This window comes from Danio rerio, chromosome 18 (assembly GCF_052040795.2).
Source record: "Danio rerio strain M-AB ecotype USA chromosome 18, GRCz13ab, whole genome shotgun sequence".
NCBI classification, from domain to species: Eukaryota; Metazoa; Chordata; class Actinopteri; order Cypriniformes; family Danionidae; genus Danio; species Danio rerio.
The window spans coordinates 14,287,501-14,315,036 of NC_141038.1; the positions used below are offsets into that span (position 1 = coordinate 14,287,501).

Sequence of the window (27,536 nt, forward strand, 5' to 3'; positions counted from 1 at the left end):
ATAGCACTAGTTCCTACTAAATTGGTACTAGTAACTAATATATTGTCTATGTAACAGGTATTAGTTTTTAATGAATAAGTACACATATCTAATGGTTAACACTAGTTCCTACTGAAGAGGTAGTAACTAATAAGTATTACTATTGTCTATTAGTTAGTAATGATTAACAATAGATGAATAGGTACTAGTATTTAATGAATAATGAAGTGTCTCAATATTAGGCACTAGTATGGGTAATTATTATTGTCTATATAATATGTATTAGTTTCTAATAAATGAGTATTCGCATCTAGTGATTAGAACTAGTTCCTACTGCATTGGAATTGTATTTAATTAATAATCCAGTGTCTCTATAACAGGTACTAGTATCTGATGGATAATTATTTTTGTCTATATAATATGTATTGGTTTCTAATAAATAAGTACTAGCATCTAATGATTAGAACTAGTTCCTACTGAATAGGTACTAGTAATTAATGAACAATTTCCAGTGTCTCCTTAACAGGTACTGGTTTCTAATGGATAATTAGTATTGTCTATTCAATGTGTATTAGTTTCTAATAAATAGGTATTATTGTCATCTAATGATTCAAAATAGTTCCTACTGAGTATGTACTAGTATCTAATAAATAGAAGTGTCCCTGTATTAAGCACTAGTATCAAATGAATAGTTACTATTGTCTATTACAGAGACACTGCTCAAATGAGTAAAACTATTGCAATTAAGTGTGTTATGTTTAGAACTAGTTTCTACTGAATATAGTATCTAATAAATAACAGCATCTCTGTAATAGGCATTAATATTCAAAGAATAATTAATATTGTCTATTTAATAGGTATTAATTTCAATTGAATAAGTACTAATATCTAATGATTAGAGCCATTTCAAATAAGTACTAACATCTAATTATTCAAAATAGTTCCTACTGAATAAGTAATAGTACCTAATGAATAACAGTGTCCCTGTAATTACTATTGTTCATCACAGAGACACTATTACTAGTCTAATGAGTAAAAGCGTCTAATTTTTGGAACTAGTTCCTACTGATTAGGTACTCGTATTTAATGAATACACTGTGTCTCTATAATAGGCACTGGTATATAATGAATAATTACTATAGTCTATTAATAGCTATTAGTTTCAACTAAATAAGTACAGGTGTTTAATGATTAGAAATATTTCAAGTAAGTACTAGCGTCTAATGATTGAAAATAGTTCCTACTGAATAGTTAATAGTACCTAATGAATGACAGTATCTCTGTAATAGGCGCTAGTATCTAATGAATAATTACTATTGTCAATTACAAAGACACTGTTACTAGTATCTAATGAGTAAAACTATTGCGATAAAGTACTACTGTTTGGATGTAGTTCCTACTGAATAGTTACTAATATCTAACAAATAACAGTGTCCCTGTAATAGGCATTAATATTAAAAAAAAAAAATTATTATTGTATTTATCAGTAGGTAGTTTTAAATGAAAAAGTATGAATATCTAATGACTATAAAAACTTCAAATAAGTACTAGCATCTGACCATTCTAAATAGTTCCTACTGAATAAGTAACAGTATCTAATGAATAACAGTGTCTCTGTGATAGGCCATAATATCTATTGAATAATTACTATTGTCAATTACAGAGACACAACTAGTATCTAATGAGTAGAACTCTTTCAATTATATTAACTATAGTTGATTAGAACTATAATTGACTATAGTTCCTACTAAATACTAGTGTCTCTGTAGTAGGCACTAGTGTCTAATGAATAATTACTATGGTCTTTTTAATAGGTATTAGTTTCAAACTATAAGTACTACTATCTAATTATTAGAATTTGTTCAAATGAGTACTAGCATTTAATAATTGGAACTAGTTGTTACTCAATAGGAACTACTATCTAATGATTACTTGCTATTGTCTATTAAACATATATTCGTTTTAAATGAATAAGTACTATCAAATCATTAGACCTAGTTCCTTCTGAACAGGTACTAGTATCTAATCAGATACTAATATTAATCAGATATTAATAGTTCCCAGTTAGACACTTCAATAGGCACTAGCATCTAATGAATATTAACTATTGTCTATTTATTAGGTACTAGTCTCTTTGAATGAGTAGTAGCTATAAACAGAAAAGATAATAGAGTATTTGAAACAATTAGTAACAGTAGCTCCAACACAGATACTTGTAGGTTTACTGGATTCAACATTAAAATGGCTTGCAATAATAATGCAAATAGTGTTTGCAGTAGAGATTGGAGTTCTCAGAAGGGAATTGGCAGTCTTATCTTTGACTTTGTGTCCTTCTCTCCAGCGCTTTTCTTTCCTCCTCCAGTGGATATTCAGTTCACATCAGACACTCAGAGCCCGCTAAAGCGTTGTGTGTTCTCTGCAGGAAATGTGTGTTTGTTCTGCAGGAGATAAAGCTCTGGGAGACGTGTGTATGTGTGTGATTGGCTGATTGCGGCCCTCTTTACTGTCTTTGTACTGATTATCAGCTCTTGTGTTAGTGCTAATGTTGATTGAATATCATCTTTGTTCAGTGCTGTCATATATTGACCTTATTCTTTCTTCACATACGAGCAGAATCTTCACATTGGAATCTTTTTGGCTCAAGACTTCCGGTCTCTTTCTCTACTATTGATTTTTAGCCGTTGAAAACAGCTCAATATGCTGCTTCAAACTGATATTTTCCCATTATATTCCTCTTATTTTTATGTATAGTCATGAAAACACTTGTTTGTAGAGTTCGATTTCTGTCGTTTATTATTTCGTCATTTCGAAAGTATTATTTCTAAGTTTTAACACAAACGCAAAGCAAGCCCACCTCATTGCAGAATAAGGTCAATTAGCTATTTGTTAGGTTTGCAGATTATGACCAAAAAATGGAAACAGTTGATTAGAAAATTGCTGTTACCAGACAAGTCCTGGAACACTGAATTTTTAATAAAATTGCCTTCATTCAGTTTTTACACTTGTTTTAGTTTTGGTCTTGTGTGAAAAAGGGTTAATGTGAATAATTTGATGTTGAAAAACATTTGCTCAATAAACTCTGACATCACACCCATGTGACTAATCAGCTGACTCCATTTTGTTTGCTTTGTTTACTGTTGGTTACCAAGTTATCGGTAACGACCGGGTACAATCGGGTATATACAGACAAATCCAAAATCGTAGTCATAAATCAGGCAACAGGTCACAAGGCAGGCGGCTAAACAGGAGAACAGGGAATACAGGGCTAAGGTCTAACACGGAGAAAACAAGACAGGGAAACGCGTTGTAATGTCACAATAAAGCAAACAAGACTCGGCAAACTGGATGGGTTCATCAGTGGCTTATGTATGGATTGCTATCAGTCTATGACAAGGTTCAGGTGGTGAGTGTAATCAAGCAGATGAGTGAGCATGGGTGTCTAGGAGAAGTGCATGTGTGAAAATGTAGTCCTGGCATATGCGGAAGTGTAGTCCAAGCATAGTGGAAACCAGCGATCTCCGGAGAATGATCGCTGGTTCTCGTAACATTACCAATACTACAGGCCCCGTTTACACGAATGTGTTTTCATTTTAAAACCCACAAGTTTTGCTATAGTAATGCCTTCCGTCCACACTACGCCGGAGTTTTTGAGCGATGAAAACTGAGCGTTTTGAAGCATGTTTAAGAGGCCGTTTTCATTCTAAAACACTGCTGCTCTGTCCAAGTGTGAATGGAGTAAAACAGAGACATCTGAAAACGGAGGCGGGGCTGCAGACAATCGCCTCTCTGATCGGGGCTTTTCCTCAATATTAAGTAGCCTACACACAGATCAGTCCTGCATCCTCTCCTTGTAAGTTCAGACTTCGCAAGTTTGATATGGAAAACAAACTCCCGAGGACATGTCAGTAAATCTTCAAAGGGAACAGTGTACTTTATAATCTTATTCACATCATGCTGAATACGTATGTTGTTTCACAATAAATCTTAACAATAAAATGAAAACATGATATAAGGAACTGCTATTTTAATTTTGATATTAACAACTTAACAGAGAGCATAAATGTTGAGGCGTCGTGCTGCATATATAAACGTCATCTTTACTGTATGCATATTTATAACAAAACTGAGCCTAAAACATCACTTCTTCCTTTCATTGAAGGACAAAAAAAAAATTAAACATTAAAAATACGTAAATTTTGAAATACTCCGTCTTTGAACACACATTATATTTAGTTAACATCTATCAATTTAAAAGTTTAAAGGCATTACTGTGTTACATAGGAAAAACATCAAACAGATATCCACAAAAAGTAGCTTCAAAAAGATATCATTTATATTTAGCATTCATCTCTTTAACCACCTGAGCTTTAAAAAAAAAGCTCAAGGGCCCAAGCTTTTCAACTAGTATTAACGACAACTAAAAAGAATCCCTCTTATTTTCCACATCATTTCATTTCAACTGCTTTCATGGCCTTGAGACTAAGTTTCCCCCTTCCTTCTTCACTCAGTTTACCTCTACATAACCCATCTGCCTTTGTTCTGCCACTTTCCCAGCAAACCACATCCTATAAGACAGGTGTCATACATAAAAGTCCTCGCCAAAACCCCACCACAGAAAGAGATTACAGCCAAAAGAAGAGATCATCTCACTGCGTTTTAGTTTCCACAGCAGGCCGATGAATCAGGAGCGCTGCAGTGACCTGGATCCATATGTTTTCAGATGCGACTGCAGATTTCCTCTGACTCGTGTGTCATCCTTCATTGATTTGAGGGATGATTCAACCCGAACGGGACAATGACATGAGCTCGCTCTGTGATTAAACTGCTGTGGTTTTATGCCATGCGGTGAGATCCAACCTGGAGTGTGTGACAAACTTTCAAAACTCAGTGTGTGTGTGTATTGTGTGTGTATTGTGTGTGTGTGTGTGTGTGTGTGTGTGTGTGTGTGTGTGTGTGTGTGTGTGTGTGTGTGTGTGTGTGTGTGTGTGTTTAAGTAAAAGAGAGCATGTCAGCTTGAGAGAAATTTGTTCTTTCGTACTGTGCAGCTTCCTTCAGCAGGTGAACGAATGCCTCCGCTGAGAGATTGCACAAGTTTTCAGCATCTTTTCTCAAGTTTTTATGCCCTTATCTGTTCCTTTTAACCCTTTTATGAAATTATATATTTACACTGTTTATGTAGAAAAAAATAAATTTAAAATTTCAATGAACAATCAATTTAAAAGATCAGTTGAAATGTTTGGTTATAAATATTATATTTACATATTCTCAAATTGTATTTCATAATAAAAACACATTTCTTAATAGAAAAAAAATAATCAAAACAATATAAGTATTTTATTAATTATCGTCGTCATCATCATCATCATCATCATCATCATCATCATCATCATCATCACATCGTTATTATTTTTATTTATTATTATTATTATAAATATTATTATAAATATTTATAATAATAATAATAATTATTATTATTATTAATTATTTGTATTAGTGGTGGTAGTAGTAGTATTACTATTTATTATTATTATTATTATTAATTATGTATTTATTATTATTATTGTTTATTACTATTATTACTATTAATTAATTATTATTATTTAAAATTATTATTAGCCTTTTGAAACGTGTAATACTAATAATAATAATTATTATTATTAATATTTTATTATGTATTAATTATTATCATTAGTCTTTTGGGATGTGTAATAATAATAATAATAATAATTATTATTATTATTAGTCTTTTGAAATGTGTTATAATAATAACTATTATTAATATTATTATTATTATTATTATTACATATTTCAAAATACTACTAATAATTTATAAATAATAATAATAATTATTATTATTATTATTATTCTCCTTTGAAGTGTATAATAATAATAATAATATTTATTAGTTGTAGTAGTAGTAGTAGTAGTAGCAGTATTGTACATTTCAAAAGAAAATAATAATAATAATAATAATAATAATCATCATCATTATCACCATTATAACACTTTTTGAAGGACTAATACTACTACTAATAATAATAATAATTATTATTATTATTATTACTCATTTAAACTATTTTCAGTTTTTTAAATACTAGTACTTGATCATTAGATCCTTTAAAGCATACTTTACTCATACCTATTAAACAGATACTAGTTTTTGATTCCATATTTAAAGTTCTTATTCGATACTAACACTTATTGATTAGCTGTGGCAATTCTGAATGAAGTGAAATAACAGTAACAATTTATGTCCTTATATGTTCTGGGTACTTACTATAGCAACTACAATTAATTACATCCACCTACAAACCTAACCTACATTCTAACCATATGTAATTTATTAAAGTAGTTAAAAGAAAAACGTTACAATGTAACAAGGACACCTAAAAACAGATTAATCAAAAAAAAACTATTAATTAGTAACATAAAAAATGTTATTTAAAATATTCACATGCGACGAGTATCTATTAAAGGTATATTAATAACTACTGAATACTAGTACCTATTAATTATTATTAAGAACTAATATCCAAACTAATAGAAAATTTTCAAAAGGTTTTTTATGCGGTATGTTACTGTATTTTAAAGTTGCATTGTAAAAAAATGACTTTATATTTAACTCTAAAGATATATAAATGCAAAAATGTACACATACACCAAGATAAATGGTGCTGTAAATGCAGTATTTTTGCTGTAACTGATTTACAGTAAGTTACTGTAGATTCTCCAGGAAATTGTTAACAGTGTATATCATTTCAAAAGGTACAGATTAAATGTTAAAACTACTTTCCATTCACTATTCAATTATGAGCTGAAGAAGACGAAGAGCTGAAATCTGGATAACTGCTGAAGAAAAATGAATGTATGAAGCAGGAAGCTCAAACTGACAGATGTTTTCTTCCTTTGTGTCTGAAAAAGGTGTGTTTGAGGATGAGTGCTTTACAGCGGTTCTACCATAATGCATAAAGTATTCATCGAGTCGTTTCGTCCGTTGGGAAGGCTTTAGGAAACAGCTGCACAAAAAGCCAATGTTATGTCCAGAGGTCTCTTACACACCTCAAATCTGATGTCAAAACATCCTTTAGGCCATGTGGAGATAGCAGGAAGGGCCCTGACCTCACTTCCTCTTGCTGTGTGTTTCCTCTTCCTTTCTGCTTGGTCAGTGATCTAAAACTTGTCATTCAGAGTCTTATTCATTCTTTAAAAAGATATTTATACTACAACCTGGATTATTTCAGTTATCTAGCCTTTTTTTGGGGGTTGTTTTGCCGGTGAGTTTAGCTTTTCATGACAGCACTGATGGTGGGCTGAGCAAATTCTCCTCACAGCAGATGATTTATAAGCTCTTTGAGGCCCCGTTTACAATAGTACGTTTTAGTTTTAGAACGGCGTTTTAGAATGAAAACGATCAGCGTCCACATTAGTGTTTCACCCAGCATTTCTGAATAACTCTCTGCCTACACCAAACCACTGAAAACGCACATCTCATGACCACACACACACACACTCTAGCATAAGCTGCAGCATATCTAGCCAGATGAGAGCTGTGCTTGTCGGACTGTTCATTAAGGATCTACCGCTGGATCCAATCTTACTATATTAGTTTAACGTGATATTTAGTTCATCTTGTCTATTTCGAACAACATATTTCCTGACTTTGGTCTTTTGAATCTATAACTTGTTCTCAGGTAACGTGTTTTGGCTGAGCGCAAAGAGAAGTTATATATATAACGTTCTGTATAATGGGGAAAAACTGAGACATCTGAAAACGGAGGCGGGGCTGCAGATATTCGCCTCTCTGATTGGGGCTTTTTCTCAATATTAAGTAGCCTACACACAGTTCAGTCCTGCATCCTCTCCTTGTAAGTTCAGACTTCGCAAGTTTGATATGGAAAACAAACTACCGACGACATGTCGGTAAATCTTCAAAGGAAACAGTGTACTTTATAACCTTATTCGCATCATGCTGAATACATAAGTTGTTTCACAATAAATCTTAACAATAAAATGAAAACATGATATAAGGAACTGCTATTTTAGTTTTGATATTAACAACTTATGCCTAGTTCAGACTGCGTGATTTTAGCCCTGATTTTGGCTCGCCAACAGGTTCTGAGAAATCGCCGACAAATGCCTGAAATCACATGCAAATCGCTGCTCGTGCACGTGAGTGACAATCACACAGTATGAACTTTCAAAGACGCGATCTGAGAGAATCGCCGATGAGTCACCGATGCCTGTGAGATATTTGGCATGCTAAATATCTGGAGCTGTCGGCGATTCAAATCATGCCATGTGAATTGAGTTTTGACTGAAAATAACATCAGCGATCGCCTACAGCCAATGAGAGAGCAGCTTTCACTTGTGTGTGCGTATGTGTGTGTGTGTGTGTATACCTGCTGCAGGCCAGCGGGAGGCTGGGGGAGAAGTTAAAAGCGTTCTTTTTCGGTTTATTTGGATCCACGAAATGTAGGAAAAACCAGTGGAGGTTTGACAGGACTCAGGAGCAACCGTATCTGTTTGACGTTTCATACAGAAAGAAATTAATTTATTATCAACGTTGAGGAGAAATGGCTAATTCCCTTTAAACCCAGGTGAGCAAACATGTACATGTTCTACCCCATTAAAGGCTTCTTTCTCATTATGTAGTAAATAACAAAAGATATACGATGTGTTTTTGGCTATGAGACGTAGTTTGGACGAAGTTGTCGGCGATTCTTCCTATAGTAAAGTCATGGGATGTGAATGTCCCTGTCGCCGATCCATCTTTCAGTGTAAACAAAGCAGCGACAAAACGCTAGCCCAAATAGTCATGCAGTGTGAAAACATCTGTGACACGACTACTTTTAAAATCATGCAGTCTGAACTCAACATTAACCGAGAGCAGAAATGTTGAGGCGTCGTGCTGCATATATAAACGTCATCTTCACTGTGTGCATATTTATCACAAAACAGTATCACTCGATTGACAGCCGAGGTCAATCGAGTGATTTCGGAGAGGGTGCAGAAAGACTCGGAGTGGATCAGCTGTTTAATGGCCTGAATCTCGAGGTGCTGCATTCACCGTGTGTTCAGCGCAAATGTCCGCTAAATGTAAAATATAACACTGTATCCATAATCACCAAAGAAGCTCACATTTACTCATTTTAAAATGAAACTGCACCTCATGACAAGGAACGGTCTGCCGTCATTTTTAAATAATTTTGTAATTATTGCACAAATATGAATAAGTCATCACAGCATTAGTTAGATATTTGTTTCTGGTTATTGTTAGTGCTAATTGATGTTGTTTTCAAATACAATCAATCTGTTAATATACAATTTGCAGTGGTGCTTAGTCATTTTTGGTGGGTGCTCCTAGATTTTTTCTGGTGCTCCTAGATTTTTTCTGGTGCTCCTAGATTTTTTCTGGTGCTCCTTAATTTTTTTAAAAGTTGGAAGCACTGGTGCCACCAGGTAAAAAAAGTTAGTTTCAAGCTATGCCTTGGACAAATACAGTTTGTTTGTTTGTTTATTTTGTTTCATTGTTCTGTCATTTATTTACAGTGTAAAATTACTTATGTTTAAATGTCAAAAAGGCGAGGCAGTGGCGCAGTGGGTAGTGCTGTCGCCTCACAGATAGAAGGTCGCTGGGTCGAACCTCGGCTCAGTTGGCGTTTCTGTGTGGAAATTTGCATGTTCTCCCTGCCTTCGCGTGGGTTTCCTCCGGGTGCTCCGGTTTCCCCCACAGTCCAAAGACATGCGGTACAGGTGAATTGGGTAGGCTAAATTGTCCATAGTGTATGAGTGTGTGTGTAAATGTGTGTGTGCATGACTCCCAGAGATGGGTTGCGGCTGGAAGGGCATCCGATATGTAAAAACTTGCTGGATAAATTGGCTGTTCATTGTACTGTGGCGACCCCGGATTAATAAAGGTACTAAGCCGACAAGAAAATGAATGAATGTCACTTATTTTTAAGCACAAAGTGAGAAATAGACTATTGTTTGTTTTTAATATTATTATGTGCTGTATTAATTTGTTACTGAGTAGCAATAAATAACACTGTAAAAAAATAAGGAGTTTTCATCTTATTTTCTAAACCAGTGGTGTTTGAAATTAATGTACTGTATGCATAATAATCATTATAACTGTGAAACCGTGATTATTTCTCAGATTATAATCGTACAACCAAAATCTGTAATTGTTGCATCCCTAATGGCAATATAACTGCTGTGACCAAATCCAAATGCAGATTTTGGCTCTTCATTCATTTCTTCTGCAGAAAGTAAGACTGAAACTACTGACGGACTAGTTTCAGTTTTGTCGATCTTTGAAACTTTTCAGCACGTTTACATTCACAAACACCAAATATCCAAAAAAGCACTTTAAATCTGTGCAGGAACAACAGAATATATCATCTTTATCACATGGATGCGTTCAGTGCCAGATTCCGATTTGGTCTATCAAAACTGTGAAAAATAAAGCACGGCAGAGGAAGCAGATAAGAGAAGAAGAGGGCAGATGTACAACACTCGTTCATCTCAGATAGACAAGATAATGCCAAGAAGCAAAGCCAGCCTCCTCCGTCTTCCAGAGCGAGTGCTTTTTTATCCGGCAGCAGCTTGAGCATTCGACTTTAAAACCTGATTAAAATGTTGCAGCCTTGGAGGAGGCACAGATAATAAAAAGCGAAAAAGACAGAAATGAACTGAAGGAAGAAAATGGAGACGGTGACACCGAGAGAAGCTTCTCTGTGCGTCACTCGGGTTATCTGGAGGACAGTGAGGAAAAAAAAACTATTTCTTGTAAGTCCTCCCAAAGCCTCTTTTATGATCAGCTCCTGCCAACTCAATTAAGCAAACACATTGCAAAGCTGTCTCGCTCTAATGCAACAGGAAGATACGGGATGCTCGCTCCTGGACTTGGCTAACTTATTAAGCAAGATTTCAAATTCAATTATGCAGTTTAACGTCGGCCCAAATGAACAAAACCATTTCAGCGCTGGCGTTCGCCTGATGCAACTGTTATTTAGCAGACGCTTATTTCAAAGTGAATTGCATGCTCACTTCTGGGAAAGGCTTGTGCTTAAGGGCAAAGTGGGTATGAGTCCTACAAAAAATCTCTTTCATTTTATTTTTTCCAAAATCCATTTTTCAATTCTGCTTTTATTTTTTTCATAAAAATAAATGTATAAAATAATAAATTAATAATCATTGAATAAATACAATTATTTAGTTTTTTTTCTCTCTCAATTCTGAATTCCATTATGATTAAAAAAGCAGTTATAATTAATTAAAATAACAAAAATAGAGTGCATTATATATAAAGATCTAATTAAGCTAATTAATGATAATTTTTCATAAGATATTAAATTAATTCTAATAATGAACTACTATAAACTATATTAGCATGTAAAAATATAATACAAATTTAAAGTTTATAATATAGAATTATGAAATTCTGTTTCATGTCTTAAATAAATACAATTAATTCATTTTTTCCTCTCTTTTACAGTTTAAACATTTCTGAATACCCTTATGATGATATTTTAATTTCAAAAAGCAGGCCTAATTGATTAACATAAAAAAGAGTGCATTACATGTATTTTATTAAAATAATTGTTATTTTATTTATCTTTTTTTTTACTTTAAATTTTCCCCCCAAAAACATTGAATAACTACAGGAACATCTAATTAAAATATTAAATAATAATATTACATAAGATATGAAATTAGTTCTAATATTCGGTTTCATGTTTTAAATGAAAACAATGAATTAGTTCTTTCTCCTCTCATTTCTGAATTCCATTATGATTACATTTGAATGATAAAAAGCTGGTATAATTAATTAAAATAACAAAAATAGAGTGCATTATATTTATTTGAATCTAAAAATATGTATTATTATAATTTTATTATATATTTTATTTCATTATAAATTTTCATTTTATTTTCATAAATTCATTCATTTTGTCATAATTTTTTTAAACTTTAACCCCCAAAACTAACTACCCCCCAAAAAAAAAAGAATAATAAACATTAACATCTAATAATAATATTATTATTACAATATAATAATAATATTAAATAGGATATTAAATTAATTCTAATAACAAAATTAACTACAAAAAACTATATTACCATGTAAAAAATATAATATAAATTAAAATTATATAATGCACTTTTTATTTTATTTTTACATTGTGTCTTGTTATTTTCTATACTGTATAAAAAGTTAAATGATTAGCAGTAAAAAATGTATATATATATATATATATATATATATATATATATATATATATATATATATATATATATATATATATATATATATATATATACTTTTTTAATAACAAATTATCTGACCTTAAATAGGTGATCAACTTGTTTTTTACCATTTTTTTTAAATTCCTTACATTTATATAGAGCTTTTCTGGACACTCAAAGCACTTTACACATTGGGGGGAGAATCTCCTCATCCACCACCAGTGTGCAGCATCCACCTGGATGACGTGCTGGGAGCCAAATTGCGCCAGACCGCACACAAGCTGATTGGTGGAGAGGAGACAGAGTAATGAAGCCAATTATGATAGGGGGATGGTTAGGATCCCTTGATGGACAGAGATACCAGTGTTAAACCCCTACTGTTTATGATTGACATCCTGATGATTTTTTTTAACGACCACAGAGTCGGGCCCTCGGTTTAACGTCTCATCTAAAAGATGGTGCTAACTGAGCAGTATAGAGTCCCCTTCACTATACTGGGGGTTTAGGACGCACACAGTATGCAGGTTGAGTGCCCCCTGCTGGCCTCACTTACACCACTTACAGCAGCAACCTAGCTTCCCCATGTGGTCTCCCATCCAGGTACTGACTGGCCACAGCCATGCTTAGCTTCAGTGGGCAACAATGAGAGAGTTGCAGGGAGCAAGCTGCTTTTAAATGACTCCACATGCATCTTCAGTTGTTCCCAATCATTTCTGAATGCATTTGGGGCAGCTTACCTCTTCGTTCTCGATCTTCAGTGTGGTGAGGCGGGATTGAAGCTGCTGGAACCTCAGGAGGAGCTCAGCCTGAACAGGAGGCTGTGCCGTGATCTGACAAACCTGATGAACAATAAATAGATAGAAAAAGCTCCAATTACAATAAGGCAGCAGATAAAGAACATGTTTTAACAGAATCAGAAAGCTCTGGTTTAAACAAATAATTAACACCAGAGACAAGCATTATACTATAAAGTGGCCTCCACAAATATTGGCATCCTTGGTAAATAAAGTATAAGCAAAGAAGGTTGTTAAAAAATGCCTTTCAATCTTGAGCTCCAAAATAAAGAAAAAAAATCTATCTATGGAGTAAAACATATCAAAATGTTAAACAATAAAGATTTTTCCCCAGCTTTTTTGCTCATATTTACCAATAATAGTGGACACAGACTCACATACAGTAAAACCCAAGCACATTTCACCGACCGAGAGAGACTTTGGGCATAACCACAAAACAACAGGTTGTAAACCATGTGCAGACATGATATCAGTGACAAAAATGGCCAATTAGAGAGAAAAAATCTAATAAAGTCAGCTTGGGGGTGAGAAATGCAGGATGATTTGCTCTCAGAGCTCTGCATAAACTCTCCACTGCCAACTGAGACACAATAAAAGAAGGATATGAAGCAATCCTGACCACATATGATTCAGAATTTCATTAAGATGCTTTTCTGCACTCTCTATCCAGTATGAGCTCATGCATTCACTCCCCGGGCCAAAACTAGATTAACATGAGGATAATGGACGGGCCAGTGGATGAGGCATGGGAGACATGCTAAAATGAAACCCATCGCCTGCTTATAGGTTAGTTGGAAGGTGAAGGACGTTGGGTCATTTCTATTATGCAGAACATCATGCATTTTTAAGAAATTAAAGCTTTAATTCAGAAAAAGGTGCTTTAATCAACCGTAAAGATATTTAAAATTTTAGGAGTTATTTATTTGTTTGAATCAAGTGGCAACCTCCCGCTCTCCCTTGTGGAGCAAATATGAAAGTAACAGGAACTGCATCTCATCAAAAGGCCACTGGGGGCTGGCACCAAAACAGAGCAAATTTCTATTGACTCCAATGTTAATATGGCCAACTTTACAGCAGAAAAAAAAGGTGTTTACAGCCTGGCAGGGCCGGAGCAAGCTGAACTGCCGCTCTAGGCAAAGGACGGTCACGCCGCCACAGGTGGTGAGGGTAGTGTCGGGGAGGCCGCCCTCTCTATTCTACTGCACTAGACGCGGATATAACTGAGGGCGTGGGTGGTAAAGTAGTGTTGCAGACGCCGCCCTCTTTATTCTGCCGCCCTAGACTGAGGGTGCAGGTGGTGAGGGTAGTGTCGGGGCCGCCCTCCCTCTCTATTCTACCGCATCAGATCACGGAACTCACCACTGTTTACTGAGTGTAACTACAGATATAGGGACACTGGAGGATTTAAAGCTGCGATTCATCAGCTGGTTTATCTATAAGCTGACATACGAGCGGTCTGCTGATGAGTCTTGGCATTAAAATGCTCCAGTATCCCTGTATCTGTGGTTACACTTTAGTAAACAGAGGTAAGTTTGGTGAACTGATGAGCTTCACAGCCAATCTGTGCTCAAATGCTAGCGAGAAATGGACGTTTTTAGAATTTCAGTATCGATTGGTACCGAATTGCAGTATCGTGACAACCCTAGTATATAGCTAATATTACTCTTCGTGACAACTGTGAGGGGGTGAATTTTTTTATAACTCATCCGTTTAATATATATTAAGCCTCAAAAGCCTCCAAAATTAGGGGTGTGGCTACTTGAGTGTCCACTTGACACTTGGTGTGGCCACTTGAGGGTCTCTGCTGGTTACAGTCATGTCAACTCAGCTTATTCTGTCTGAATAGCCGCTGAACTCCGCATATATTTTGGATTTTTGTTTTGTTCTATGTGGCTTCATAGTCAAATGCCTTTTGGGATTATTTTTTACAATTATCAGATAATATGGCATGCTGTGCACTTATTTGTACTAACAAACTATTCAAGTCTGGCCTCCATTTCCCTGGTGAGTTAAATTCTTATATGCTTTTATCAATACATGAATTTGTTTTATTCAAGATAATTTATTTATCATTTTATTTAGAACTTGAATGCACTCCAGAATCAGACAGATTGATTAGCTGTCCCAGCTTTTTAAAGTCTACGGTTTAAACCCTAATAATTAAGCAATATACTGTATATATTTCTAAAATTGTTAATTATTAAAAATGTTTTTTGTGCACCAAATCATCATATTAGAAACAGCATGATTTTGGAAGGTTATGTGACAGTAAAAAACAACAATTGCTGTGTCACACTTCGCATACTACCCATTCTAAATGAAAATAGAATTAGTGTGTGCCAAATAGTATTATATTGAAAAGAGTATGCCAAAGATTCCAGGATTGTTACTATTACCGGTAAAAATTTTAGGTGTATAACTGTCCATACTCTAACCGCTGATATTGTCCACAATAGATTGCGCATTAGACACGAATTCGAATTAGAACAACAAACGCAGGTGAAAAGTATAAATAAACTACAAACGTGGTGGACGTGCGAGACCAACCGTCAAGTAGAGCGGTTTCGGTAAAGATCTTTGTATGACTGTTAATTAATATCTAGCCAATTAGGAAATATTTAAATCGCGCTTTCTGTCTTATATTTCATCAGCAACAACAATACTGAAATTATATATAGACGTGTTTGGACATTAACGTCTGCATGATTATCCAAAGACCTGAGGAGATTTCTCTGCATAAAACACTTGTAAATGGCAGATTAACCTGCTGCTGCTTCTCCAATAAGGTAGAAGATTAAATATGACAGAAATGTGGATGATGTGTAGATGATTGACAGGGCTCATGACTAAGTAACACAATGATCTGTTAATGAGGAGGTAGAATGTCCCAAAGCTTACATACTCTTCTGTTGCACACTCAAAAGTATATATTTTTCCTTCACAAAAAAGTACATACGTTTAGGGCTTAGTACAAGTATGTGAATTGGGACAGCAAATAAATAGAAATATATTATTTTAAATAAGTATTATTAATATTAAATAATATTATTAAATAAGTATTTTTTAATTGTAATACAATTTTACAAAAGTTGTTTTTACCTTATTATATCAAATACATTTAGCCTAGGAAAGCATAAAATGATTAATACGTAAATTAATTGTTTAATAAACATAAAATATAATATTGAATTAACCACTTTTGGTTAAAAAGTGATATTTTAGCCATTTCCAAAATTAATAACTGGCAATTTATTATTAAATATTGCAAATACTATACTACATTTATTACATCTTCCTCCAGTAAGCAATCAGCAATGGATTTGAGGACCTTTGCCATTTAAGTTTGGTTTGTTCTACTTTAAAACATTCAATCTTATTTAATAACCTTTATCTAATTAACTGATAATAAATGACAAACTTCAACAGATGACATGGCTTTACAGTGGCACAGTGAGTAGCACGATTGCCTCACAGCAAGAAGGTTGCTAGTTTGAGCCTCAGCTGGGTCAGTTGGCATTTCTGGTAGGAGTTTGCATGTTCTCCCTGTTTGCATGGGTTTCCTCCGGATGCTTCGATTTCCAGTCCGAAGACATGCGCTATAGGTGAATTGGGTAAGCTGTCCGTAGTGTACTGTATGTGTATGAATAAATAAGAGTGTACAGTGTTTCCCAGTACTGGGTTGCTGCTAAAAGGGCATCGGCTGCATAAACATATGCTGGATTAGTTGGCGGTTCATTCCGCTGTGGAATAAGGGAACTAAGCTGAGATCTAAAAGTTGACATGCCTGGCAATTTAAAATAAATAAGCCAAACATTATAGTATAAAATATAGTATGACATATCATTAATGTCTTAAACTGAAAAAAATAACAACTATATTTACATTCTCACTTTGAGTTTACATTGGTTTAATCCAAAATTATAATTAAAACTGACCTCGTCTCCCATATGTGCCTGAAACTCAAATTTGACGGGAGGGCAGAAGGCGGTCGGGTACATTTCCATGAAGCGCTGGCGGTCACTACGGGGGTCCAGACTGTCCACTGCATTCTCTATGATGTCCAGGCCCTCGTGACGGGACGTCTCCAGGTTATATTCGGCTGAGAGGTAGGTCCGCAATGCCCGGTTCAGAGAGGCATGATATCCCAGATCACAACACTGTACAGGAAGAAAGGGAGGGCAAAAAAAAGAGAATAAAAAGTCACTAATTAACGATGTAGGTTATGAGATTTCAAGAGTGATTTAAAATGATTCTTCTTTTATCTGTATCTGTATTTCATCAATTAAAAAGAATGCGGTGTTATTATTGATGACTAAATAAAAAAGTAAAATTAAATATAAAATTAAAACAAAACCAGATTTAATGCATGCTGACAAAATAAAGCATTAGTTATACTAAAACAGCACTGCAAATGGGTTTCTCAAATCTGTAAGTAATATTCGCTGCATTATAAAATGATCAAGATGAAGAAAAACAATGAGGAAATTATCCACATTGTGTGTGCAATTGCTGCTTTTTGTATAAAATTGCCATATTGCCTTTAACATTACATAGTTTACAAAACACATAATATAACATTAGACAAAAATAAATAAATAAATAAAAAATAAAATAAATAAATTAATTAAAAATTAAAATTAAATAAAATAAAATATTTTGCTCACAGACTTTTATATTTTTGTCAAATTTTAGTTGGGCACTAAACTAAACTAAACTGAACTAAACTACAATATCACTCACATAATATTCTGTATGCCAATTTGCCATTAACAATAAACAAACTTTACACAGTAAAATTAAATAAAAAAAATATACAAATAAAAATAATTTCAATTAAATGAAATTCTAAAATATCACTAACAGAATTTTCAGTGTGCTAATTTGCCATCAACAATACATAGTTTGCAATACACACAAAAAAAACAATACACAAAAATAAAATAAAATAAAATAAAATAAAATAAAATAAAATAAAATAAAATAAAATAAAATAAAATAAAATAAAATAAAATAAAATAAAATAAAATAAAATATTTTGCTCACAGACTTTTAGATTTTTGTCAAATTTCAGTTGGGCACTAAACCAAACTAAAATATCACTCACAGAATTTTCTGAACGCCAATTTGCTATCAACAATACACAGTTTACAATACACAATAAACAATACACAACAATAAAATAAAATATTACCGAATTTTCTTCAGGCCAATTTGCCATCAACAATACACAAAGTTTACACAATAAAACACAAATTGTCAAAGGTGGAAAGTTATTTGAAGACAGCATAAGCAATAATTTAGCTGCCGTTTTAACAGTAAAGTGCATTATAATATAGTGTGCCAGTAGTGACAGCTCTTTAATAGTCTAAACCAATAACCTCTTGGTTAACAGCCAAGATTTGTCAGCACTAGTCTCCGATAAGCAAATGTCAGGACTTCCTCACAGCTGATATCTGACATTCCAAACACATGAACAGCACCGCACGTGATGTCCAGTACCGCTCTATAAAAAATGCTGCTTTGGGAATATTTGTGTCTCAGAGTCTGACCCAACATACACTGACTGCTCTTTTATAAGCCCTCAAGGACTAAAAAAGTCTGATAGCCTAAAATAAAGTGATTTTTATTGCATAATAAAAATGCAACAAAATAAAATGCAACGCAGTCAAATTAAATAAGATAAAATATTAAAATGCAATAAAATAAAATAAAATAAAATGCAATAAAATAAAAACAAATAAATAAAATATGACAGAATTTAAAAGATGCAATAAAATGTAATAAAATAAAATAAAAAATTATAAAAAAAAATTAATTAAAATAAATAAATAAAAAAATGCAATGCAACCCAACACACACTAGTTTGTGTACTGCTCTTTATAAGCCCTCGAGGACTAAAATAGCCTGATATCCTGGTTGTTTTGAGAATAAATGCGGGCTCTGATACAAGAGTTGCAGGGAGCTAAATGTCCTGGATTTCTGGATCGTCCTTGGAGAGGTGATTTCAGATCTGACTGTGCATTTTCACAGTAGGATCTGCCAGATCGCAGTCCACTTTCATCTGATTTAATTATCTCAATAGCCTGCGCTGCATGCTGATTGTTTTAATAGTTTTTTTGATGGCCAGTTTTCATTAAAACGCTGCAGTCTCTTGTGCCAGAGATCAAACTGAGTCACATTGTGAACTGACTTAAGAGACAAACGATGACACAGCAGTTTTTTTTGTTTTTTTGTTTTTTTTACGAACCTGCTTAGGGCAATTTGCATTATATGAAATGTAATGCAATTCAATAAAATAAAATACTGTGCAATAAAATACAAATTAAATTAAAATAAACAAATTAATAAAATAGGAAAAAATAAAAAGTGCAATAAAAAAATAAAATGCAGTAAAATAAAAATAAAAAAATTACATACATATATAAAATAAAACTAAACAGAAAATGCAATAAAGTAAAATGCAATAAAATTAAACAAATAAGACAAAATAAAAAGTGCAATAAAATAAAAATAAAATGCAATGCAGTAAAATAAATAAATAAATAAATAAATAAAATAAGACAAAATAAAAAATGCCAAAAAATGAAATCCAATGCAGTAAAACAAAATAAAGTACAATAAAAATATTAAAACCCAATAAAATCAAATAAAAATAAATAAAACAAGACAAAATAAAAATGCAATAAAATAAAATGTAATGCAATAAATAAAAATAAATAAAATATGACAGAATAAAAATGCAATAAAACAAAATGCAATGCAATAAATAAAAATAAATAACATAAGACAGAATAAAAATGCTATAAATTAAAATGCAATGCAATAAAATAAAATAAAATATTAAAATGTAATATTTAAAATGCAGTAAAATAAATACATATATAAGACAAAATAACAACTGCAATACAATGCATTGCAGTAAAGATAAATAAAATACAATAAAAATTAAATGCAATAAAATAACAAAATTTAAATAAATAAATAACTAAAAAAGGCAAAATCTAAATAAAATAAAATAAAATGCAACGCAGTAAAAATATTAAAATTTCATAAAATAAAATAAATAACTAAAAAAGACAAAATTAAACAAATTAAATAAAATGCACTGCAGTAAAATAAAATAAAACAATATTACAATGCAAAAAACAATAAATATATATGAATAAAAAGATAAATTTTAAAAATGCTGTAATAATATAAAATAAAACTATGCAATAAAATTTTAAAAATTATATAAAATAACTAAAATGCAATATAATGGAGTAACGAAACAAAACAAAACAAAACAAAACAAAACAAAACTAAACTAAACTAAACTAAACTAAACTAAACTAAACTAAACTAAACTAAACTAAACTAAACTAAACAGGAAATTAGCATCATGATATTTCATCAAATCTACAGTGCACGTTTTGGTTATGTAAATGTGTGCAAGCTTTACAAGAGAAAGTCGGACAAGGTCAAGTTCGTTCTCCTCTAAGGAAATGTCTATTGACTAAACTGACTGTGCATGCATACTGTATCACCCAAACAACTGTCTCTTGCCAGCCCTCTGCAAAGATTGTGTTTTTGTGTTGCTGATGAAAATGATATCACTAGATGCTTGGTTTATAAATAAATGATGCTGACAGGATTTGACAATGATTTAGGCAGGGCTGCAAAAAAGTGAAGTAGAAGCATTTAGTAGGATCAAACGTGAAAAAATGTACATTTTAACATACAGCAGCTGACCTAAAACGCACTCACAGGCGGCCTGATTAACAGAAAAGTGGGTTTTGGGGCCAGGTGCTGCTTATTCAATACTCAGGATAAAAAAAAAATATTCAAGAGTCTGGGGCACCTTTAAATATACTTCAATATTTAAAGAGGACAGCAGCAATTTCCAATATATAGTAAGAGATGCATGCTTCTGACATGTCCAACAATAAAAAGGTATAACTGAAACCTTTTCACGCTTATTTTTATTTTTTAAATTTTTTAGTTTATCACAATCTTGCATTTTTTTTCTTTGCAATTGCAAATTTACAGGCAATCAAATCCCACAACTCTTAGAAAATATTGCAATTCTGAGGAAATAAAGTCAATTTCTAAGATGTAAACAAACAATTCTGAGAAAAAAAAAATCAGAATTATGAAAAGTAAATAGACATGTCTGTGGAAAAGTACTGATTTTTGAGATTTAAAAAAAAAAGATGAAACAAAATTTGAAAGGGAAACAAATTCAAAAAATGTACAGTAAATTCTAAATTCTGAAGGGGAACTCATTCTGAATTCCAAAATGTATATGGGCAATTCTGAAACAAATAAATAAATTTAGAACTATAGAATGCAAATAGACAATAAAAAAAAATCATTTTACATTTAAAAATATTTGCAAATGTTACACTCGAAACGATAAATAACTTTGTATTTAAACTTAAACTTTTTGCACTGTTTCTCAAACCAGCCCTTAATAAAAAGTAGTAAACAACGTGTGCTTCAGAAGTTTTAAACAATCATTTTCTTTATAACTCCTCAATGTATCATCCTTAATGTATTTTTCTGACTCTTAATGTGCAGGAAGCTGTTAATTCTTCATTTGCGGATCTTTTTTAATGTTCCACTAAAGAAATTAAGCTCATCTACATCTTGAGGTTTGAGAGTGAGCAAAGAAACCTACATTATATATATATATATATATATATATATATATATATATATATATATATATATATATATATATATATATATATATATATATATAAATATATTGGGATAGTAAGGAGTTTGATGTCATTTTATTGGTAAAACCTTTTGACCTCTGTTTTTGTGTTAGGTAGTTAGGGAAGTGAATTGTACTTTCTTTTCCTTTATTTTTTATCAGGTAAGTTAGATAAAGGACATAAAGGAATTTTGGTTTGATATTTTGGCCTTGTCAGCTCCCAAATTCAAACCCCAATAAATCTTTGACTTCATTTTCGTAGTCTTGTCTTTCATGTTATGCACCATCTCTAGATAGTGCGTAACAACTTGTTAAACTTTGTTGGCTTTAAGTAAAATAATTAGGTGGTTGTTGTCTGATCCTAAACTGAGCCTACGACTGTCTTGTTAGGTTTGTTTTAGTTTGGATGGATTTTTGTTAGATTAGTTAGTGTTTTGCCACCTGTGTAACTGAGTTTTTGTAGTTTAATTAGTTTAATTTAATTTAGTAGTTTAATTGTAGTTTAATTTTTGTAGTTTGTAGTTTAATTAGTTTAGTTCAGGTGTCATGTACACTGAATATCTCATTTTTATTTTCATTATTTCTTTTTGTCGCCTAGTTCAAACTTTAGATTTAAGGACTTTTTGTTTTGTTAATTTCTTTGATTTGGTTTACACTCGTTGTTTTTGTTTAAAGAGAATAATTGTAAATGTTTATTTCTTTTGTCCATTTATTATTGTAACATATTGTTTAAAAAAGGCTTAAATAGAGAATTGATCTCAGCCTCATCCTTGATCCGTCGCACACATTACACCTGTCTCACCTAAATGTTACAGCATCCCACTTAAACATCTTAAACTTGTATCATGTGAGTATAAATACGAAAAATGTACACAATTATTAGTGAAAAAGACCCAATATGTTTTGCTTGTCTAGAAAATGCTTCTTGATTCAAGAATTTTTAGATATTTGAAACAGAAACAAGACAAAAACTCTCAAGTTAGAAACGCATTTTGTGCAGTGTGGTTGTTAGGAGACACAAAAATATACTAAGTTGAAGAAATGTGTCTTTTTTCAAGCATCTCGCTGCTGCCAGACGCACCTGTGTTAAAGTCTCGAGAGCTTAAATCTGAATGTGATGTTGACAGATCTCTCGCTGAGGAGTCTATGCATTTCTTTGATCAAAGCCTATGCAGACAAAGTTTTCAATACAACTGTGAAAACGGCAACAGTCTTTGTCATATTTAGCTGTCCCAGCAGACCCCAGGTCAGTTTGAAACTCTATTTATAACTGCCCTACTTGTCACACACAAAGTTTCTTCACGAGAACAAGAAAGTCTCCTTTTCTTTTCCAGCTACTTACGTCTATTAAATCAGACAAGTCGTGGATGTAATACTTGAAGATTGAAGCATTAGTGGCTTCCAGCGTCAGCAGGTATTCGTTCCGAGCTTTGATCGACTTCAGCTTGTTCTCCGAATACTTCGCCTGCCTCTGATGAGAGAGACAGAAAGTAAAAATAAAATGTGAGAAATATATAAAACATGCTTTTAACTAAGTCTGTTTCTACAAGATTTCTGGTGTAAATCCTTCAAAAAAATAAGCCAATGAGGACAAATAAGCATATAAACTGCAAAAAAATAAGTCTTCATATGGATTATACTGTATATACATGTATGCGATTACTAAAATATCTTGCTCATTTCCTGTTTCAGTGAGGATATTAGTAACATTTAGAGGCATTTATCTCGACTGACTGACCAACAGACAGTGACTCAGACTAACTTCCATATTTTAAGTGGCCCACAACGTCTCGTTCCAGGAAACATCAATGGAAAACACAATCCCACAGCTGTTAAATCATTTGTCATGGGTTTAAGAGAAAACAGAAACACTACAGTGTATAAAATGTGCGGCATTCATGTAAATGCAAGGTCAACTTTCTTATCAAAAACATTTGAAAGGTAAAACAGGGAAGTTTAATAATAATATTCAAAAATATAATCAATAAATAATGTTTGGATTTTTTTGGTGTTTTTTATATTTAAGTTTTTTTTTTTTATTTTGCATAATTTTTTTTTAGGTTTTGTTTTTTTTTTTTAGTTTTGAAGCTTTTAGGGTTGTTTTGACCCTTAGGATTTTTAAGGTTGTTTTGGTTTTATGGTTATTTTGTTTTTGGGTTTTGAGGGTTGTTAAAGATTTAGAATTTTTGGGATTGTTTTGGGTTTTTAGGGGTTATTTGTTTTTTGGGTTTTGGGGTTGTTTTGTTTTGGGGGTTGTGTTGAGCTTTGGGTTTTTTTAGGTGTTGTTAAAAAAACAACACCTCTTAAATTAATAGCCCCCCTTGTAAGTATATATATATATATATATATATATATATATATATATATATATATATATATATATAGAACATTGTTTCAGCAAAATTTCTAAACATAATAGTTTTAATAACTCATAATAACTGATTTATTTTATCTTTGCCATGATGACAGTAAATAATGTTTTACTATATATTTTTCATTTTTACACAGCTTGAAGTGAAAAAAAAAAAAAAAATATATATATATATATATATATATATATAAATATATATATATATATATATATATATATATATATATATATATATATATATATATATATATTTTTTTTTTTTTTTTTTTTTTTTTTCAAATCATGGCAAAGATAAAATAAATCAGTTATTATGAGTTATTAAAACTATTATGTTTAGAAATGTGCTGAAACAATGTTCTGTATATATATATATATATATATATATATATATATATATATATATATATATATATATATATGTATATATATACTTACAAGGGGGGCTATTAATTTAAGAGGTGTTGCACAACAACACCTAATATATATATATATATATATATATATATATATATATATATATATATATATTTTTTTTTTTTTTTTTAACCAATTTCTGTTTAATGGGGAGAACTTTTTTTTTTAATTTAAAACTGCTTTTATTCTAGCCGAAATAAAACAAATAAGATTTTCTCCAGAAGAAAAAAATATTAGTAAAAATACTGATCTCCTTTCTGCTCTGTTAAATATCATTTGATAAATAATTGAAAAATAAAAAAATAATACTAATAGTTTATATTTTAATAATCAACTAATAATTTTAAGAATCAAATGTATATATAAACTCTCTGTGCCTGACACTCTTTGAACCAATGGATGGTTCACTTGCTAGTTACAAACGTACTGAAGATGATTTCCTACAAACCTTCTCCTTCATCTTCTCGATCTTCTTGACGGAGCTGCGTCTCTGGTGTCTGTCCTCCAGCCGGATGTGGAAAACTGGATCTCCAACGCGGCCGATCTGCTTCTCCTCCTGCTTCTCAGCCTCCTTCAGTTTACCCTCAGCACTGATGCTCTCTGTGTGATACATATGATAGGTCTTCATCACCTGCGGGACACAGATCAGAGATCAAAGGTTAAAGTTTACCTTGCAAGTTAATCTTTACACTTTACACAAATCAATTAACAGTAGATTCCTGAATATAAACAAACTAAAAAAATACAATAAAAGTGGAAAAAACAACATCTAATGTTCAGAAATTTCTTCATACACACTAATTTGCATTTAAACGTCAAAATATACATATATATGTGAAGATATGTTAAGATACAAATGTTTATATTTAGCTTATACATATATCGACTCTGAATTCTTGATACGCATTGTAAAGTAAGAGATATACATGTAAAAAAATAATGGTACTTCAGTTGTTTGAGTCATTTTTTTTTTAGTTTGAGTCATTGTTTCGAATTGAGTCAATGTTTTGGTTGGGTAGTTATTAGTCATATGCAGATGAATTTAAAAACAGGCATTAGGATGTGAATTAGAGTGTATGAGCCTGTACTAACAAACTGATTATGCCTAGCATGTCAAACTCTTCACAATGAGCAAGAGCTTAATTGACACTAAAAGCTTTGTCACGTTGTAATTGATGTAACATCAGCACGCCATTATTGAAGCAGTCAATATACATGAAACAAGTCAGTTTCTGTAAACATTAAATATTTTAAATATAGAGCAATATTACGACTTTTTATTTTGTCATTTTATTAAGATAATTGGGCCTGTTAGCTGGGGCAGTGCCAAACCGAATTGTCTTGATTACATTCTTGTCCGTATATGGGGAAATGAAAACTGATTGTTTAAAATATTCATGAATTCTACCAAAATGCCTCCAATAAATGGTAAAATATTTAATATCAAACAAATAACTTAAAACTATTTAAATAAACATTTAATATTCAAAAGACACGGTATTATGAAAACAAACCAAATTTATAAACTGAACAATAAAAGCCAAATCTAAATAATAAAGAATTGCAAATTATTTCATCACAAATACAGCGTAAAAAATAAGTATTGAACGAGTCACAGAACAACAGACTTGAAACATGCTGTTGACTTGAAATTTTCCCTGGATGTTGATAACAACCAAAAAAAATCCAAATATGCAAATAAAACTAAATTAATAAGTTTACAAATAAAGTTATGAGTAATCAAATGAAATGACGCAGGGACAAAGTATTGAACACATGAAGAAAGGGAGGTGTAGAAAGGCAGTGAAAGCCCAGACAGCAGCTGAAATCTCTCAGTAGTTAATCAGCAACCCTCTGCCCTTCTTTAGTGTAGATTAATATTTGCTGCTTCAGTCCAACATCTACATTAGCAGGATGATTAAGATGAAACCAAGGTGGACATTTCATCGAGACAATAATCCAAAACACAAACTAGGAAACTCTCAAATGATTTTAGAGAAAGAAAATCAAGCTGTAAAATGGCCCAGCCAATCACCTGACATGAATCCAATATAAAATACTAATTAAAAATCAGATTTGTGTGACGCCCTCTCCTTGTGTCATTTCATTGTTATTACACACAACTAATTTTTCTGAATTTTTTGTTTTGTTTTATTTTTATGTTTGTATTGTTTGGGTTTTTAGCAAAACCTGGTTCAATTCCGTGTCAACAGCTCCATTAGTAATATTATTCCCAGTAAAAACATGACGTGTTCAATACTTATTTTCCCTGCTGTTTTACTAAACTACTAATTTAATATGTACCCTAGTACCCTATATTTAAACATTTTAAACATTTATTTTGGCGGTTTTTGCTTTTATTTAATGATATTTAGAAAGAAAGGTAAATTTGGAATGAGAACAGACAAAATCGGGAAAGGTCTGCAAGCTGGGACTCAAACTCATGACGTACAAAGCACAATAAAGCGATATGTTGACACATTGCCCATAGGGCTATCAACACTGACTAAATATTATAATTTTTTATAAACTGAAAGCACATCAGAAAATCACAAAAAAAAAAGTTTAATAAAAAAAATATGTATTAATAAAATATTTGATAATACTTTTGCTTCACAATTTACACCATTTACTACATGCTTATTACCAGCCTATTATTAGGATATTAAGTGTTTATTATCACTTATAAAGTAATCCTACCCAAAACCTAAACCCAACTACGACCTAACTAACTATTAATAAGCAGCTAATAAGTAGTTTATTGAGCTAAAAGTCTTTGTTAATGGTTTGTTATTAGTGTGAATTGAACATAAAAGTAAAGTGTGACCAAATATAAAAATAAGAATATAAAAAAAAATATATCAAAAACATATGCAAAAAAACACACAAAGCTGATTACAAGTACCCATTCATGATTAGACCCTGAAAGCCGGATCCATCCAAGCCAGAATCGCTGTGGTGATGATATAAATCACAGTACAGTAAAGCCTCAAACGAGACTATAAAACGTAGACCAAACTAAATATTG

At 32.0% G+C, this 27,536-nt stretch overlaps 1 protein-coding gene across 7 annotated transcripts in view; it reads right to left on the bottom strand.

Annotated features, from left to right (window-relative positions):
* The window catches only part of srgap1a (SLIT-ROBO Rho GTPase activating protein 1a), a 197,388-nt gene that overhangs the window by 70,096 nt on the left and 99,756 nt on the right, over window positions 1–27,536 (bottom strand). For all 7 annotated transcript variants that reach the window (XR_015514755.1, XM_087292999.1, XM_087292998.1 and 4 more), the window contains exons 5-8: window positions 24,957–25,139; window positions 23,066–23,194; window positions 16,958–17,179; window positions 12,966–13,067 (exon numbers count right to left, since the gene is read on the bottom strand). Coding sequence is in view for 6 of the 7 variants with exons in the window: in XM_087292999.1 (XP_087149125.1) it covers window positions 12,966–13,067; window positions 16,958–17,179; window positions 23,066–23,194; window positions 24,957–25,139 (636 nt within the window). In the remaining variant the exon portion in view is untranslated. The remainder of the gene's footprint in view (window positions 1–12,965; window positions 13,068–16,957; window positions 17,180–23,065; window positions 23,195–24,956; window positions 25,140–27,536) is intronic.